This window comes from Bos mutus, chromosome 4 (genome assembly GCF_027580195.1).
Source record: "Bos mutus isolate GX-2022 chromosome 4, NWIPB_WYAK_1.1, whole genome shotgun sequence".
NCBI classification, from domain to species: domain Eukaryota; kingdom Metazoa; phylum Chordata; class Mammalia; order Artiodactyla; family Bovidae; genus Bos; species Bos mutus.
In genome coordinates, this window is record NC_091620.1 from 3,788,737 (window position 1) to 3,805,992 (window position 17,256).

At 54.2% G+C, this 17,256-nt stretch overlaps 1 protein-coding gene across 2 annotated transcripts in view; it reads right to left on the reverse strand.

The window, feature by feature from the left end:
• The window catches only part of PAXIP1 (PAX interacting protein 1), a 40,893-nt gene extending 25,167 nt beyond the window's left edge, over positions 1–15,726 (reverse strand). The window contains exons 1-4 of one of the 2 annotated variants that reach the window (XM_070368982.1): positions 15,387–15,726; positions 12,898–13,032; positions 7,954–7,997; positions 6,160–6,223 (exon numbers count right to left, since the gene is read on the reverse strand). In XM_070368982.1, coding sequence (XP_070225083.1) covers positions 6,160–6,223; positions 7,954–7,997; positions 12,898–13,032; positions 15,387–15,467 — 324 coding nt within the window. In that variant the 5' untranslated portion in view covers positions 15,468–15,726. Of the gene's footprint in view, positions 1–2,118; positions 2,852–6,159; positions 6,224–7,953; positions 7,998–12,897; positions 13,033–15,386 lie in introns of those variants that run through there. The other variant, XM_070368983.1, reaches the window with a different exon arrangement.
• Between the last annotated feature and the right edge of the window lie 1,530 nt (positions 15,727–17,256).

The following is a 17,256-nucleotide window of genomic DNA, read 5'->3' on the forward strand; positions in this document are numbered from 1 at the left end:
CTGAGTGGAGGATTACTTCATTACATACCGAGATGACAGGGAAACAGAACTAGTACCCCACACTCCATCTTCCAACTCAGTCATTTTTTAACATGTTTCAATACAGTAGTATAAAGATCATATTCAAAGGATTCCTTAAGAATTAATGGATAACAAATAAATGCTTATTATGAAATGAATTAAAAATAAAAGACAAAAATACAGTGGCGTATAAGCTCAGGGGAAAACATAATTACCAAGCACACAGAAAATGAGGCAAGCATAAAAGGCGTAATTCCTATGCTTGCGCACGCAAGTGATGAAGCTGAGACGCAGATGCGATGGCTTATGCTGTGACAGAGGCTTTCACTCCAGAACCAACAGCTCCATTTATTGCCTGCCTACTATGTGCCAGGAACTGTGCCAAGGGCTCCTCGTCCCTGCGACCCAGCAGAGGACGCACGAACTCACAGAAGTCAGTGCTGATCACTGTAAAACCTAGGTCTGCCTAAGCCCAGGTCTGACTCCAAACTGTGCTTCCCACTGCTCTAGACTGCTTCGCTAAGGGCAGGTCCTACTAAAAACAATTTCTAAAAAATAAAACTTTATCATCTGAAAGTCAAAAGAAACATTTAAGGAAAACAAAGGTGTTAATTCTAAGATAATCACTGAAGTCAATTTTAGGTAACTTACTATAAATTGTGAATTATAGTTAAGAATTCTGAACTTTGTCTCAAGCTAATTTTTTTTAAGTTTAACAAAATTTTTTCTTTTTAACTGTCATTATTCAGATTGCCGAAAATCTAACATCCTGTATCTACTCTCTATTTTACAAATATTTCTAGAAATTATTTTGCATTCCATACTACTCTGTGAATACTAACAAGAACACATTAATTTTACAAAGTCACCTTAAAATCATTACTTTGTATGTCTTTAGTCAGTGACACATTTCAGGAAACTTGATCAGAAGGTGTTATTTTTAATAGTGACTTCCACAAAAACATATCCTGCAGCATTTGGTGGTGAGATTTAATTACATGATAAAACATACAACTCTAATAAATCGTTATATAATCTTTATTACAAATGAAATAAAAACCCCAATCTAGACGTGGCTTTATTATTTTTAGTTCACTGACTAGTCCTCCAGCCTACGGCCTGGACCCTGGCTGGGTTTCAACAGAGCACAGCAAGCTGCTGTTGAAAGAACGCTGCATGGGGGAGGCGAGGCCCTGCATGGACGAAGTCCCCAAACTCTAACTTGTATCAACTTGGAAAACTTCCTGGAATCAGAGTCTTCATCAACCTGCGTTCGCATTAAGTGACGTGAACATATCTGCACCAGCTCGTCCAATGAATCTCTACCAGTGTGATGTAGAATGCTCTTTCCACACGAAACTGCTAACAATAGCTACCTAGTGGTGACGGGGTCATGGGGACATTTTAATTTTCATTTTTATACTTTTCTGTATTTTCCAAATTTTCAAAAGCATTTATAACTGGGGAAAAAAATGCTCTTCTTTTTTAAAACAGCAATCTTCCTAAAGTAATCTATCAGCTCAGCTAAAAGAGCCTGGACGTCTCCTTGACCCATCGGGCTCAGATCTGAGCGCTTCCAGAGTGTCTCGGGCACCCCGCCTCCACCCCGACCTGTGCGCGGCTGCCCCCTCGCTGCGCCCCCGCCCAGGCAGCTGGCCCTGACCCTGGGCCACTACCCTCTCAGCTCAGTGCCCCTGGCCCCTGCACTCCCGCAGCAAGCTGCCCCCAAGGGGCACTGAGCCCCCTCCGCCCTGAGTAGAGGGTGCTTCTCGCTGCGCCCCCGTGGGGAAGGGCCTCCCTCTGCACCAGGACGGCCCCCTCTCCAGGCCTCCAGCCGAGACACTCCTGGGGTGCAGCTCCGTGAGCCCCTCTTCGTCCCTCTTGCGCACGAGCTCTCAGCCCGCCGACCAGGGAGGAGCGCCTCGGGTGCGAGGCCTGTCCTGACCTCAGAACCTCGGCTGGGGCCTAGTACAGTGCGAGGCACAGGGTAGGCAGTCAAGAAATTCTTTGTTGATTGAGATACAGATGGAAAGGGCCTCCCAGAGTGCAGTCAGGCCCTGGCAGGCTCTCACACACAGGGACCTGCCCACCACCTACCCAGCACACGACAACCGCGGCCGCAGCCTGCGTCAACACCGGCTCGGGAGAAGGCGGGTGATGTCTGTGCTTCCCAACTTCTGCCGGCACAAGCGCCCTTCCCTACCTCTCCCTGGAGCGCTCTGGAAGCCTCCAACAAGAGCTCCAGCATCTCAACACCCTGACGGGAAAAGACAGAAGGTCACTGAGAACCGCCAACAACAGTCCCTCCGCGGCGGCGGAGCCCGCCTGCCCGCCTGCATGTGTGTGTGCCCGTGGTGCAGCCCCGCCTGCCCGCCTGCGCGTGCCCGTGCTGCAGAGGCTGCTCGGGGCAGGTTACCCACGCTGCCCCTACCCCGGTGCCACCCACACCCTGTGTCCCCACCTGACGGGAACCTGTCTCCCGCCTCACAAAGCACCCGCACAGGCGTGGTGGGCGGGTCCTGCAGCTGCATGCTGGACAGACACTTGGTATCCATCTTACAACTGAGCGAGCGAGTGTCAGCAGCCAGAGTTAGTGTCCCCAGCGTGCTTTGAGCTTTCCTCACTCTTGGCTGAGCCATCGACTCTGATGAAGCAGAGCTGCCTTCGCCACGAATGACGGACGGTGAGAGAAAGTGCAGTGAGCGATGGACCCACAAAAACCACTTCCATCACAGTGAAGGTCGCACGAAGGGTCTGGGGTCTGAACAGCACACCTGATCAATCTGCTTCAGGGCCATAAAACCCTTGTCAGCCATCTCGCTAAATCCGCTGTTTTGTCCACCAGGGCCCCAGCCACCCCCCGCGGTGAAGTGCACACCTGGAAAGCCCCCCGGCCGGCTGGGCCACCTCCCTGACACCCGCCCGTCAACCCCAGCTGCCTCTCAGGTTCTTCCCGGGGTCCCCGCTCTCCCCCACGCTGACCTCACCTGTAGCTTTCTCAACCCAGAGCTGGAGGTGCACGCAGGCCAAGCCCGCATGCAGCCACAGCCAGCCCCCTGCCCGCAGCACTGAGCCGGGCAGAGGGACTCAAGCTGACATTCCGCGTGCCCCCACTGGCCCCAGCGATGAAACCTCGTGGGGCCTGACCCCCTGGCTCCTAGAGCTGCCCCGCCCGCCCCCGCTAGCATCTCTGCTCACTCTGAAGCCTCCTGTCTCCCCACTCAAGGGTGTCTTCCTGAGCCTGCGCCTCCCTCCACCCTCCTCTGCAAGGATGCACTTCTCAGCCTCCACGCATGTCCCAGGTCCCTGCGCTTGGACAGTACTGGGTTTCAGGCTGACTTCATCTCTTCCCCTCTGAAGCCCAGGCCCAGCTATGCTCCTAACTTGGGAAAGGAAATCACGCGGCCGTGCCCTTCTGTGGAACACCCACCGGAGGCCCACTGTGAGCGTCGGTCGGCTCCTCTTCCTCTGCGCCCCCGCCTTTCCTTACGCAGACCCTCCAACTCCGTCCACCCACTCCTCAGGTCTACGCTGTCTTCAGGGACACGGTGCTAACCTGGGTTCCAGCGCCCGTCTCACCCCATCCCTACCCCGCCCACTGTTCCTGCTCAGGGCTCTCAGATCAGTTTCACCTACAGGAATGCAAGTGATTTTTAACTTGTTTGCTCTCTCCCTGTATTTTCCAAACGTCCTTATGTAAACATCTGCACTCAAGACTAAATAAATACGTAAGGCACTAAGGAGGGAAGCCGGCACCTCGTGGAGCTCCCTCCCGCACCCAGGTTTCCGCCCCGTCTCCTCTCCACCCCAGCAGGCAGCCCCGCTGAGGCCTCTGAGGCCGGCGCCCTCACAGTGCTCGGAGCCCCCACCTCCCCTCTCCTCTCCCCTCCAGCTCCACCCGCTCCACCCGCTGTGCCGTGGCCTCGCAGGCCTCGCAGACCTCTCCACGTCCACCAGGGCCGTCCGGACCCTGCCATCCACACGGCCCCGCCTTCTCTAAGCTCACAGGTGACCCCTGCGGCCCAGCCACGCGCACCGACCCTCACACACCAAGTGTACTGACTATGTATAACCCGCTGCATATGCCAAAACCTTTGTCAAACGTAACTGCATCTCTATTTCTCCAAGACTAGAAGGCTCTCCGGTGTCAAACTCAGATCCTTGATTTAAAACCCTGTAATCGCCTCATATTCGCAGTGCTCATATTCTAATCAATGAATAATCTTATTTATTTTTCCAAGTCAGGTCTGCTAAAGACCATGTCACTATGACCTTGACCCTTGAAAACAGCCACAGGACTCCCTGCCTCAGCTTCTTCCTCTCTTGTCTGGACAGTGGGCTCTGAATCATGAATCCAGAGATCCAATCAGTACAAATATAATTAAATGCAAATTTTACATTTTAGCCACAGTATATTGTTTACGCATGAGGAGTAATAGTAATAAAATGTTTTCATTTTAAAAACTTTCCTGATGCTTATTATAAATTTGGAACATACAGAGAAGTATAAAGAAAACAATAAAAATCGCATGCAACCACAGTACCCATTATAAAAAGGTTTCCATTTTAGCCAATTTTAAAAATCATCATCATATAAATTTACATTTATTACAAAGATGTGAAAAACACTGAAAAACACAAATACCAACAAAATTTCTATTCTTAAGGAAAAAAGCCAACTTTTCAAGGATCTCTATTAAATCGAAATAGCAAAAACAAAAAAGAGAGGATTTTATAATTTTAAAGAACTTCCAGAATTTACAAAAAACACAAAATCACTCGACATACTGTCTGGGCAGAGAAGGGGTCGTGGGGACACCACCTGTACAAAAAGCTGAGTCTGTCTGATAATCCAGGGTATTAAACTGATGTTACCCGGTTCCAGCCTTCTGTCACAAAGCTGTAAGAAGGCAGGATTCTAATCAAAGTCCTTTTAGTCTCACCTAACATCCTGGACACCCTGTTCTCGAAGGTCTCCTCAGAGATGGGGAGACCCGAAGTGTCATGATAAGAGCCTCAGACGGAATGAGGTCCTCACGCTACAGAAACAGATCAGGCTAACCAAGCCTCCTCCTGCCCAGTGGCTACGCCTGACCCCGAGGAAGCTCGAACACCACCAGCCTGACTTTTCATAAAAGCTGTTTACAGACTGAGGGTTTCCGGCTAGGGACTGAGAGGACAGACCGGGACGGAACGACACTGAACACGCACCGCTCCAAAATCCATCAATGCCAATGTCTTGGTCCCCCTTCAGATGTTTCTTTTTTCCCGGATATTTCTTACATATTTTATTTCGTTGATGTAATACTGTACATAACTATGTTATATCCTGCTTTGTCCCCCATTTAAAAAATTACCCATATGTCTGCATACGTTTATAAAACAAAATTCAAAACTGGCTAGATAGCTAGATTATTATGTATTAATAATGGACCAGAATAGTTTCTTGAACATTTCCAAATCATGGATGATCTGCTTATTTCCAATTTTACCCTCTCATAAATAATGCTGCCTTTATGCATCAATCTGCCGTTATCTCTATCAATTTGGGATAAACGTCTAAACACATGAGACCTGCAAGGAAAACAACAGAGTCTCCTCCGGCTCTGACATGGCCCGACTTTTCTAGAAAACTGCTCACCGATGTGCACTCCTGTGGGGGTGGGGAAGCCTGGCCACAGCTCGGCCAGCACTGAACACACTGCCGCACATTTGCGATGCAGACAGTCTTACCTCAGTGCTGTTAACGGGCACACAAAGTGCATCGAATGTTCTGCTGTACTTACTGAAATTCCTCTTCATAGAAACATTTCACTGGTCTGCATGAGCCTCTTACGACAAAAAACTCTGCTTTTATTTCTGAATGGAGTCTCCTTGTCACCTTTTAATTTCACTTTTAACATGTTTTCATACTCAAGTTTTAAATCTCTGTAATTCTTTAGATTAGAAAGACCATTTTCACCCATTAAAGCTTTGAATCTTAAGATTGGGTATGAATGCTTAAATAATTGTTGTAAGCTCATACTGAATATGGAGTTTAGTTAAGCAACACTGGTTTACAAATACAACATATGTCCAATCATATAAAAATTCAGAACTGTTACGTAAATAACACAAGAGGAACTGTGCCACACTTACCTGAGAGAGGCAGGCTGTGATTCCAAAAAAAATCTGACACGACTCTGGAGAAAAACCATTTACTCTGTTGCACACATATTAAGAGTCCAATGAAATGATGAGACCAGTGCAATCTCTACTCCACTAAGAGACAGCTCCGACCCGCCCGTCGGACACCACCCACCTTCTGCTTCCCACTCAATCCCTTTAGCAAAGAGGCAGACTTAAGCTGGCCAAAGAAGAGCACAGGGCAGGCGGGAAAAGCACCCAACTACACACAGACACACACAGACACACACACACACACAGATATACACACACACAGACACACACACACACAAAGACACACACACACACACACACACACACACACACAGAGACACACACACAGAGACACACACACACACACACACACACACACACATACACACACACACACACACACACAGATATACACACACAGAGACACACACACACACACACACAGACACACAGACACACACACACACACACACACACACACAGCCACATGTGGCCCGGCGTTATCCCAAAAGAACACTGGAAGCCTTGAGCTTATTTCAGCATGATTACTCCTGTTACCTAGAAGAATCTTTCATAAAAGAACCCAAGTTCTAGTTTTAGCACCATCATACTCTGTGAACTTGGGCAAGACAACTCTGAGCTTCAGCTTTCCCTTCACTAAAACAAGGATTAGAATATGTATGTAATTCCCAAGGTCCGTCCCAATTCTGAAGCTCTGGCTCTTAAAACTCCATCACCTGGGACTTCCCTGGTGGTTAGTGGCTGAGACTCGCATTCTCAATGCAGGGGGCCCCGGGTTCGATCCCTGGTCAGGGAACTAGATCCCACATGCCACAACTAAAGATCCTGTGTGCTGGAACAAAGACCCAGCACAGCCAAATAAATAAATAAATATTAAAAAAAAAAAAAAACCCTCCATCAACATATTCTTTGAGCGCTCACAGCATGCAGCCCCGGGCACAGGCCTCTGTCAGCAGACATGACCTCCAGGGCCTGAACTTCGCAGTCTGTTCAAAGCTAACATGACTTTTTAAGGAATCTGGAGTGTCTGGACCTCGAATGAGTTACAGCGTTACTTCTGCGTGCTGAGCCAGCACGCAACGCAGGGGCAGCTTCCTGGGCGCAGAAATGCAGTCCTGGCGACCCTCTGCCTGCTGTGCGTGTGCGTGTGGGAGGCAGTGTGTGTGTGTGTTCCAGTCACACTAGGGAAACTCGCAGTGCAGGGCAAACCCCAGGGCAGGAACGCGGGCCTGGTGGCCCTGTCTGCAGAACTAGGCCCCAAGCAGACACTTCACATTAAGGGTGGAATTAACGTAGAAATGGATTAATGTATTTCCATCCAAAGTAATAAAAATAACAACACTGCATGATATAAAACTAAAACTGTCCTGATGTTCTCTTTGCCCATCTATTCTTCAAATAGTTCGTGACTGGGTTCATAGAGACTGAGAATTTTAGAAATAGTCCATCTAACCAGACCACAGAAGCCATCTGTTCCAAAGACAACAGAACTGAGGTCCAGACTGCCTGGGTCCTAAAGCCAATTTGTGGAACGAGAACTTGTGCCTCGGGCCCAGGCTACAGCTGCCTCCACACAGCTGGCCCCCCGCCCCCAGGGGGAACGACAAGGATCAGAACAGACGCCTGGATACGGAAGGGACAGAGCAGGACACACACGACCTCCCGACTCACACGTCAGCGCAGAAAGTGAGGCTTGCTTGAGTCTTGGACCCAGAGTCACCCCTTCCCTCCCTCCTTCCCCAAAAAGGATACGGGAGAAGAGCTCCACACTGAACGGACAAGATCACCCAAGAAGGCTGAAAAAGAAAACAAAGTGCAAATCAAAACACAGTTCCGGTTCACATTCAAAACGCCACCATGCGCCCAGTGCTGCTCCTGGAGATGAAAGGCTTTGTTATCACCAGTGGTACAGCATCCAGACTACAGTCCCAGCTTTCAAGCATCAGGGTCAAATATTAGCTATTAGTCCCCAAGGGGAAAAGCCCACCCGTGGAATGAAACGCTACCGGCTCTTTAAAAGCTTATATATACAGAAGCATCTATCCCAGGTTTCCACACTTGCTCAGTCGCTCCAGGTGTGTCCGACTCTCTGGGCTGCTGCCTAAGCCTCTCGTCCAGCTAGAAGCTGTCTTCACAACTGGAGGCTTACCCTACCCACGTGCCAGGCACACATGGCCCCTCCAAGTCTCCTCTAGAGTCCGGAGTCCTGGCTGGTCTAAAGGTGGGAGTTTTGGGGTTTTTCTTCAGGAGGCCAAGGAGATACAGTGTTTGTAAATCACATGAGGCCTTTCTGTCTGCTGATCTTTCTGTGAACCGCAAAACACATTACTTACTACCTTTTTGGGTAAATTATATTTTTGAATAATCATCTTACTTTGACATTTAATTTTGAAAATCGCATTAACCATTATCCTGGTAGGTCTGCTTCACAGAATTACTGTGAAAAACACACAGCAGCCGGCTGACTCCAGAAACCTCAGCTGCTTGTGTGACACTCACGTCTAACATACCACAGACACCTTGAGAGAACCTCAGAGATCCGAGTGCCCTCTCCTTCTATGCCAGGCAACGTCAGCAATTCCTCAGCATAAGTCTACATATGTGTGACATCTGTGAAGTGAGTCACTTCACACTGATTTCACCACTTCACCACAACCAGTTGTGGTTCTGTGGCTGAGCCACCAAGCAGGAAGGAGTGTGTAACGTCGCCCGTGACTCTGGCCCTAGGGAGACTCCAGTGACAGGGGAGGGAGCCGGCCCCCCAGGAACCCCCAACAGGCTCCGCCTCCCGCTCCATTTGGCATCTCAGCTGCGACCCCAAAGCCCTCAGCGGCCACCACGTGTGGAGCGCCAGGTGGCTTTCCTGAGACCAGTTCCCCAGCCGCCCTGGGTCCACGGCAGGAGGATACGGCAGAAGACCAGGTCAACACCCTGACACGTGACTCAGATGGGCAGGCCAGAGGAGCTGGCACCGGGGACAGGCACCTTACCACTCTGCCCACAGCAGTCACCCCGAAAGCTGCCCCTGGCGGCTGCAGGAGGGGAAAGAACAGGTGCACTGAGAGACTGCTGGGCTGGCTGCTTCAAAGTCATCATAAACAGACTCACCTCGACCCCCTCATCCAGGTAAGTCTAGATAAGACACTGCAGCTGAGGAGAACACTCTGGTACCAAAGCAGAAGTGGAGAGCTAGAAAAGCACAGTAACAGGGAGCTGTTTATCCCCAAAGCAAGCAACAATACACAAAATAAAGCCACTGCAAGTCAGCAGAATTAACGCTTTCAATGAGGCCTCCAAGGCCACTGGGGAAAGCATTTCCACAAAACAAAAGGTTTAAAAACTCTTGGTGCCAAGCTTCCCTGGTGGCTCAGTGGTGAAGCATCTGCCTGCCAACACGGGAAACATGGTTTCGATCCCTGGTCCAGGACAATCCCACATGTTGCAAAGCAACTAAGCCTCTGCACCACGATGACTGAGGCTCCGCTCTAGAGCCCAGGAGCCACGGCTACTGAGCAGAGCCACGACTGCTGAGCCCAGAGCCACGACTACTGAGCCTCCGCTCTAGAGCCCAGAGCCATGACTACTGAACCTCTGCTCCAGAGCCACGACCACCGAGCCTCCGCTCCAGAGCCGAGAGCCACGACTACTGAGCCCAGAGCCATACCACTGAGCCTCTGCTCCAGAGCCAAGAGCCACACCTACCGAGCCTCCGCTCCAGAGCCAAGAGCCACGACCACCGAGCCTCCACTTTAAAGCCCAAGAGCCACGGCTACTGAGCCTCCGTTCTAGAGCCCAGGAGCCATGGCTACTGAGCAGAGCCACGACTACTGAGCCCAGAGCCACGGCTACTGAGCCTCCGTTCTAGAGTCCAGGAGCCACGGCTACTGAGCCTCCGCTCTAAAGCCCAAGAGCCACGGCTACTGAGCCTCCGCTCTCGAGCCTAGGAGCCACGGCTACTGAGCCCAGAGCCACGACTACTGAACCCAGAACCACGGCTACTAAGTCTCTGTTCTAGAGCCCAGAGCCACGACTACTGAACCTCTGCTCCAGAGCCCAGAGCTACGACTACTGAACCTCCGCTCCAGAGCCCAGAGCCACCACTACTGAGCCTCTGCTCTAGAGTTCAGAGCCACGACTACTGAATCTCTGCTCTAGACCCCAGAGCCATGACTACTGAGCCCAGAGCCATGACTACTGAACCTCCACTCCAGAGCCCAGAACCATGACTACTGAGCCTCCGCTCCAGAGCCACGACCACCGAGCCTCCGCTCTAGAGCCCAGGAGCCACGACTACTGAGCCCAGAGCCATGACCACTGAGCCTCCGCTCCAGAGCCCAGAGCCACAACCACCAAGCCTCCGCTCCAGAGCCCAGAGCCACGACCACTGAGCCTCCGCTCCAGAGCCACGACTACTAAGCCTCTGCTCTAGAGCCCAGAGCCATGACCACCGAGCCTCCGCTCTATAGAGCCCAGAGTCACAACCACCGAACCCCCCGCTCTAGAGTCCAGGGCCATGACTACTGAGCCTCTGCTCTAGAGCCCAAAGCCACGACCACCAAGCCTCCGCTCTAGAGCCCAGAGCCACAACCACCGAGCCTCCACTCTTAGAGCCCAGGGCCACGACTACTGAGCCTCTGCTCTAGAGCCCTGGGCACCAGGCCCCATGTTCAGCTGAGCGCAGCCAGCAGCCTGGCGGCACACCAAGCGGGTCAGACGAGGACTGAGTCTACCGCGCTGTCCTGGAGTGAACGCAGACTGCTGCACTGCTCTGGAAGACTCCTCCACCCCGTCCCCACACTGCAGCCCTGGATAGCGCAGTGAACCATGAGGTAAAGGCAGGCTGGCGCACTGAGAGGGAGAGTGAGCAGCGTGCCCGGCAGCAGAGGGGATGAGACGCAGGGCCATGGTCAGCCGACTGGGACACGATGGCCGCGCTGCGACTGCGTGATGGCTACTTCTGGGCAGCCGCGTGGTGGACACCCTTCCTGGGAAAGCGACCTCTGGGAGGGATGTGCTGATGGGCTCAGGACTTCAGCAGCGCCCAGTCACCAGCCCGCACTCCCCTCAGAGCTGGTGCTGGTAGGCGGGACAGAGGACCAGGTCCCCCAGGATCCACCCCCCCCCACCCCCCAGGGTCTCTACACTGAAATGCGGACTTACTGCCATCTGCCTCCCTTTTTTTGTTTACACTCCCGTTTGGGCCATTTGTATATAAATAGTAATATGTATACTTATAATACGTATTATCTTACATAACAATTTCATTTCAGGGTAATAAAGAGGGTACTACAAAATATTTGCTACAAAAGGGGCTTGATGGGGTCGTCAGACTTGAGAAGCACTGCTGTAACTGGGCTGGGGACAAGGACCCTGGCACCCCAAATTTGTTACGAAGGGGCTGCCCTTTGAAGGCTCATGAAGAGTCCACACAGTCTACCCGGAGCCACCGTTGACAACGGGCTGCAGGCTACCATGGGGAAGATGTGGTTCGGTCCGCACAGCCACGGAAGGATGGAAGCAGAGCAGGGCTCCAGGGTGCCTGGTGCCAGAGGCAGGTCCACTATTCCAAGGCGGCACAGGGGAAGCGGGCAAGACACCTGTGACATCAGTCTTCACGAAGGACCAGGTGGAGTGAGCCCGCTGGCCAGGCAGAAAGACAAGGCCAGCCAGAACAACCGCTGTGCTTCAACACCGCAAAGCAACCGTGCGTGGTTCTGACGCGCAGCAGCTGCGGGAGGGCCTGGTGGGCAAGGACCCTCCTGTGAGACAGACCTGCCTGCAGGCCCGCTCTCCCAAGGCGGGCTTCTGCACCTGCGAGGCAGCGTTCAGGGCCTGCGTGCTGCTGAGGCAGACGGCCGCAGCGCAAGCCGGCCTGCAGGCTGCCCGCCACAGCACTCGGCCCCAACTGCCAGGCTCTCGGTATTAAGCTACAGTAACCTCCATAGTGATTTTAAAATAACACATGCAATAGCGTGAAAAAGAGAAAAACGAAAAAAACTGGAATAAAATCATTTCAAAACAAATGCCTAATATGAAACTGAAGGATCAAAATTACAAACCTAAATTTCAAAAACCCGCATTTAACAGCAGTTGGTTTGACCCTCAGCAGCAACAGAGCAACAGGACGCAGATCAACAAGCTCCAAGCTTTTGGCCACCGGCACACGCTCCGCTTTCTAGAGCGAATGGCCCACAGCTCTCAAGCTGGGCAGTGGAAGCGAGAGCTACAGGGAACAACCAGATGCTACTGGGGGACCATGAGACCAGCGGCCACCGTGACCCTTGTCGGAAAACAGCGAACAGCAGACCTGCCTGCCTGGACACCAGGGCCCCTGGCCGCTGTGGGTGCGAGGGAGCCCTGCTCCAGGTGTGTCTTGGGGAGTCAATCCAGCTTCCGAGCAGAATTCACCAGCGTCATCTGCGTCAAGACAGCACGTCCACCGCCTTCGACATGCTTTCTTGACTTGGAGAACTTCCAGCCCATGGCAAACGGGCTCACGGTAGCAGGTGCACAAGCTGTAACGAGGAGGACCGGGCCTTCTGCCGGCTGGTCTCGGAGGCATCAAAGTGCTGCAAGCGCTCCCCACCCAGACTGGAGCCTGAGCCAACAGCCTGAGAAGAGCCGCACAGAAACTTCAGCGCACCACTTTCAAGACACACGACCAAGGGTTTAAAACGCGGCCGATTTACCACCCACCTTGACGACAGGCAAGTCAAAGACCTCGCGGGCCTCTCCCACCTCCGGATTGTCCCCATCTTCCGAGATGATGTGAGAAGCGAGCGCGTTGTACGACACTTCCTTCGCTTTCCCGGCTTTCAGAAGCTGAATAACCTACAAAAAGCACACAAGTTACAATGGAACACGCCGCATTTCAATGCATACCAGTGATCATGAACCGTGAAAATTCTAATAAACATCCACCACGTTCTCCACAGAGGATTAATACCTGCCACCGAGTCATTTGCAAGGAAACCTACGGGGACGACAAAACGCATCAAATCTTGACTCACTGACAGGGAGGCACAGAGCTCCTGCGACCGACGTACTGGACAGTGTCCCTCTTGAAGACAGAAGGACTGACAAACAAGGTGAAGGGCGAGCACTGGACACACAGCATCTCAACAGAAAGGCACGGGGACAGGCAGTTCTGATAAATGGAGAAATTCCGCAAGAGGCGCTACAGGAGCCGCATCTCGAGGAACTTAAAGGCGTCGGCCACGCAGAAACACAGTCAGTGTGCGGAGAGGGCGGCATGCGACACGCTGGGCAGGACACAGACCAGACCCTCGACGGTGTGGCACAGATGCCGGGCCTTTGTATTTTACCCCAAGATAAAATACAGAGTGTCTTCTGAAAGAGAGGCCGAGGGGCAGGCGGTCAGCAGGGAAGACCACGATCAGACACAACAGGAAGACCGCCGCCAGTGGAAGGACAGGTCTACACTGCGGGAGTGAAGGCAGGACAGGCGTTAAGAAGCACCTGCGATAACTCAGGTGAAAGAGGCAGGTTACCGAACTGGACGGGAAGATGATGCAAGGGAATTAGCAAGACTTGGTGACTGAGGGGGCGTGTGCAAGAAACTGCGACACCACAGCACAGCTCCCAAGCACCACTACGAGCTCACGGGGGAAAGAAAGTTTTAGTTTAGGGCACGGCTTCCTCTGGTGCCACTGTACGATTTAGGAGGACACGCAGCGCATGGAGGAGGGCACCAGGGTCCCACCTGAGTAAAGCCATCTGTGTAGACAGAGATGGGGGCAAAGCTCTGAGCCAACAAGATCCCAGAGCACACGGGGGCGGAAACGGAGGCCGGGTAGGCACAGAGGCTGGAGGGCAGGTGGAGGCCCCTGGCCAGGTCTGAGCAGCACACCGCAAGCTGCGGGTGGTGAGAGCGCCCTGTGTGGTCGTGAGCTAGAAGTTCATCTGACACAAGTGAGCTCCTGGAGTCCACAGTTTAAGATTCAGAGAATCAACCATCTTTCGGAAAACAGTTTCAGACCTCAGTGGCTGCAGGACATTTTTAAGCCCTTAGACTTGATTCACAGTTGAGTAAGCACGGCTCCAGTTCAGCTTCCTCCAGGTTTTAAGTAATATTTGCTTCAGTTCTGTTCAAAGTCTTAAAATGAACCAGAGGATAGGCAGCAGAGGGGAGAGGGACAGCAGGCAGTGAGGAAAGAGCACCCAGGCTGGAAGGGAGAAGCCTCCACCCTGCTACGGGCACTTACTTTCACCTCTCTGAGTTCACCACCTGTTTATCCAAGTCAAAGCCTCTACTTCAGAGTTAGAGAGAAAGGATCCACCTTGGGGGCTGCCGAGCATTTAGTTACTAGGACACCAACTCACAAGCCTCTAAGAAGGCCAAGACCCATCAGCCTGCCGCAGATCTTCTGCCTCCAGTTTATCTATTTATCTATTAAGTCCCCGTCTCTATTCGGGAGGCCCAGGCCTCAGTTCTCCACGCTCAGCACTCAGCCAAGGCGACACCCAGGCGATGTAACTGCACAGACACAACTTTAGGGAAGAGAACACCTAGAGACCCAACTACAGTTCATTCCTGCAGTGGAAGCATAAAATTCTGACATTCAAACAGATGCAATACTTCAGGAGAGGACAAGAGAGGACCGGGCTGCAGACCTGCGAGCTGGGGGGCGGGGGGGGTGCTGCCACCCGGGGGCGGCTACCTGTCCTCTCAGCACCCCGGGACCCGCGCCCCTACTGGCTTCACCCTGTCGAAGGTCCCACCCCGGACCCACCCGTCAGCCCGGGCTGCCGCGGGAGGGTGTCCCAGTCCGGACTCCGCCCACGAAGGAGCGGAGAGAGGGGGTGGGGTGGGGGCAAGCCGGCGAGGCGCCGCGCGACCGCAGGCAGGCGGGTCGCCCCACGGAGAAGGAACGGGGATACCCGGCGCTGGCCTCTCCGCGAAGACCCCCTCCACGTGCCCACTTTCCTCCAAGTCTGGGCACGCGCCCCCCACCCAGCGCCCGCCGCGGGACCCCGCAGACGCGCCCCACGTCCCCTCCTGGGGTCCCCCCCAGCCCCGGGTGCCCTCCCGCGGGGGCTGCAGACCCCGGTGCCCGCTCCGTCCCCTCCAGCCTTGCTCTCCGCACAGCCGGACTCGCGGGCTCCCCGGGACCCGGACGCGCGCGGGGGGGGCGAGGGGAGGCGGCGGGGTGGAGGCGGGGTACCTGCGGGTCGAGGTCGCCCACCGCGTAGTACTTGACCTCCTTGAACATCTCCTCGGGAACGCGGGGCACCTGGCCCGACATGGTCGCGGCGGCCCCGAGGCTCCGCAGAGGCGGCTCCCGCCCGGCCCCGCGGGGCCCGCTCCCCAACGGCGCGGCCGGCGCACGGCTCCGGCTCCCGCACTACAAGTCGGACCCTCGGCGCCCCCGCCCTCGGCGCCGCTGGAGCGCGGGAGCCGCGCGCGTCCCGTGGGCCGCACCATCCCGCCGGCCGTCGAGGGGGAGCCGAGGGCCGGGGGCCGCTCGGCCGGCGCCGCCCGGAGCCCTCCGCCGCGGCCCCGGGATCGGGGGTTGCTCAGCGCAGCGGGACGCCAGCCGCGGAGCGTAGGATGCGGGGCGGCCGCCGCCCCTGGGGGAGCTCGGAGGTCGCAGGGAGACGCGCCCCCCCCGGCGGGCTGCAGTGGGCCGGCCCTGGGGAGGACGGCAGCGCGGCGGGCCCTCCCGTCGGCCCGCGCGGCCGCACGCGCTGCGCATGCGCGCGCCGGGGGCGGGGCCCGGGCGAGCGCGGCCGGCAGCCGCTCAGCGGGGACTTGAGGTGACGGTCTGGAGCGGAGTGGAGGTGGGGGAGGAGGAGGCCCGGGCTGGAGGGCGGAGACCGAGCGCCGCGGGCTGCTGGAGGCGCGCCGGTTCCGCGGGCGGGCACTGGGCTTCTCCCCATCGCCCGAGCCGGCTCCTGCCCGGGGACCCTGTGAGGTCGGAACCAGCCCCGCTCTCCTCACTCCGGGCGCCGCTGACGACACCTGGCGCGACGCGCGCCCGCGCTGTGACGTAATCGGGCGGCGCCCTGAGAGCCGCGCTCGGCGTACCTGCGCAGGGTGGGAGCGGAGTGGGGTGGCCGGCGGGACCCCCGCGTCCCCCGGGGCTTACGCCGCGGCCGGGGCCTGGGGGTGGAAAGGCACGTGAGGGAGGCCCGCTGCTGCTCCCTGCTAAGCGGAAAGCCGTTCGGTTCAGTCGCTCAGTCGTGTCCGACTCTGCGACCCCATGGACCGCAGCACGCCAGGCCTCCCTGTCCATCACCAACTCCCCAAGTTTACTCAAACTCATATCCATCGAGTGGGTGATGCCTTCCAGCCATCTCGTTCTCTATCGTGAAGTAAATGTTAATGGAATTGGTCGGGGGAAAAAAAAAACTTTTCAGAATGACTGTGGCAGCCTCATTTCTGAGGCTATCACTTTTTAGTCTGCGATCATACACAAGTTCTGAAAGTGAGTTGTGGTTAGTTCATTGACCAGGACGCAGTACCCAGGACACTGGCTCTGTTTAATCAGCAGACACGCCTTTGATTGTCTGTGCACTCGTTATGTGTGTAATAAGTGGTTTTTGTATGGGCAGAAAGTAAGCACATTGTGTATTAGTGGCTCAGTCATGTCCGACTCTTTGCCACCCCATGGACTGTAGCCCGCCAGGCTCTCCTGTCCATGGAATTCTCCAGACAAGAATACTGGAGTGGGTTGCCATTGCCTCCTCCAGAGGATCTTCCCGACACAGGGATGGAATCTGCGTCTCCTGCATTGGCAGGCGGATTCTTCACCGCTGTGCCCCCTGGGAAGCCCAAGCCTTTTAAATATCCTTATGTTTTATCATTTTGATGTTTTCTCTTTTTTCATTTGTCTACTGAATAGTCTGAAACAACGCTGTTCTGATGCTAACTTTTTTGTTTTTACAAATAATAAAAACATTGGGTACTTGCCTGAATGAGTAAGAATATACTGTTCTCCTTTTGACTACCCAAGCATAAGTTTGATATTGGCCATTGTAACATTTCGGAGAAGGCAATGGCAACCCACTCCAGTACTTTTGCCTGGAAAATCC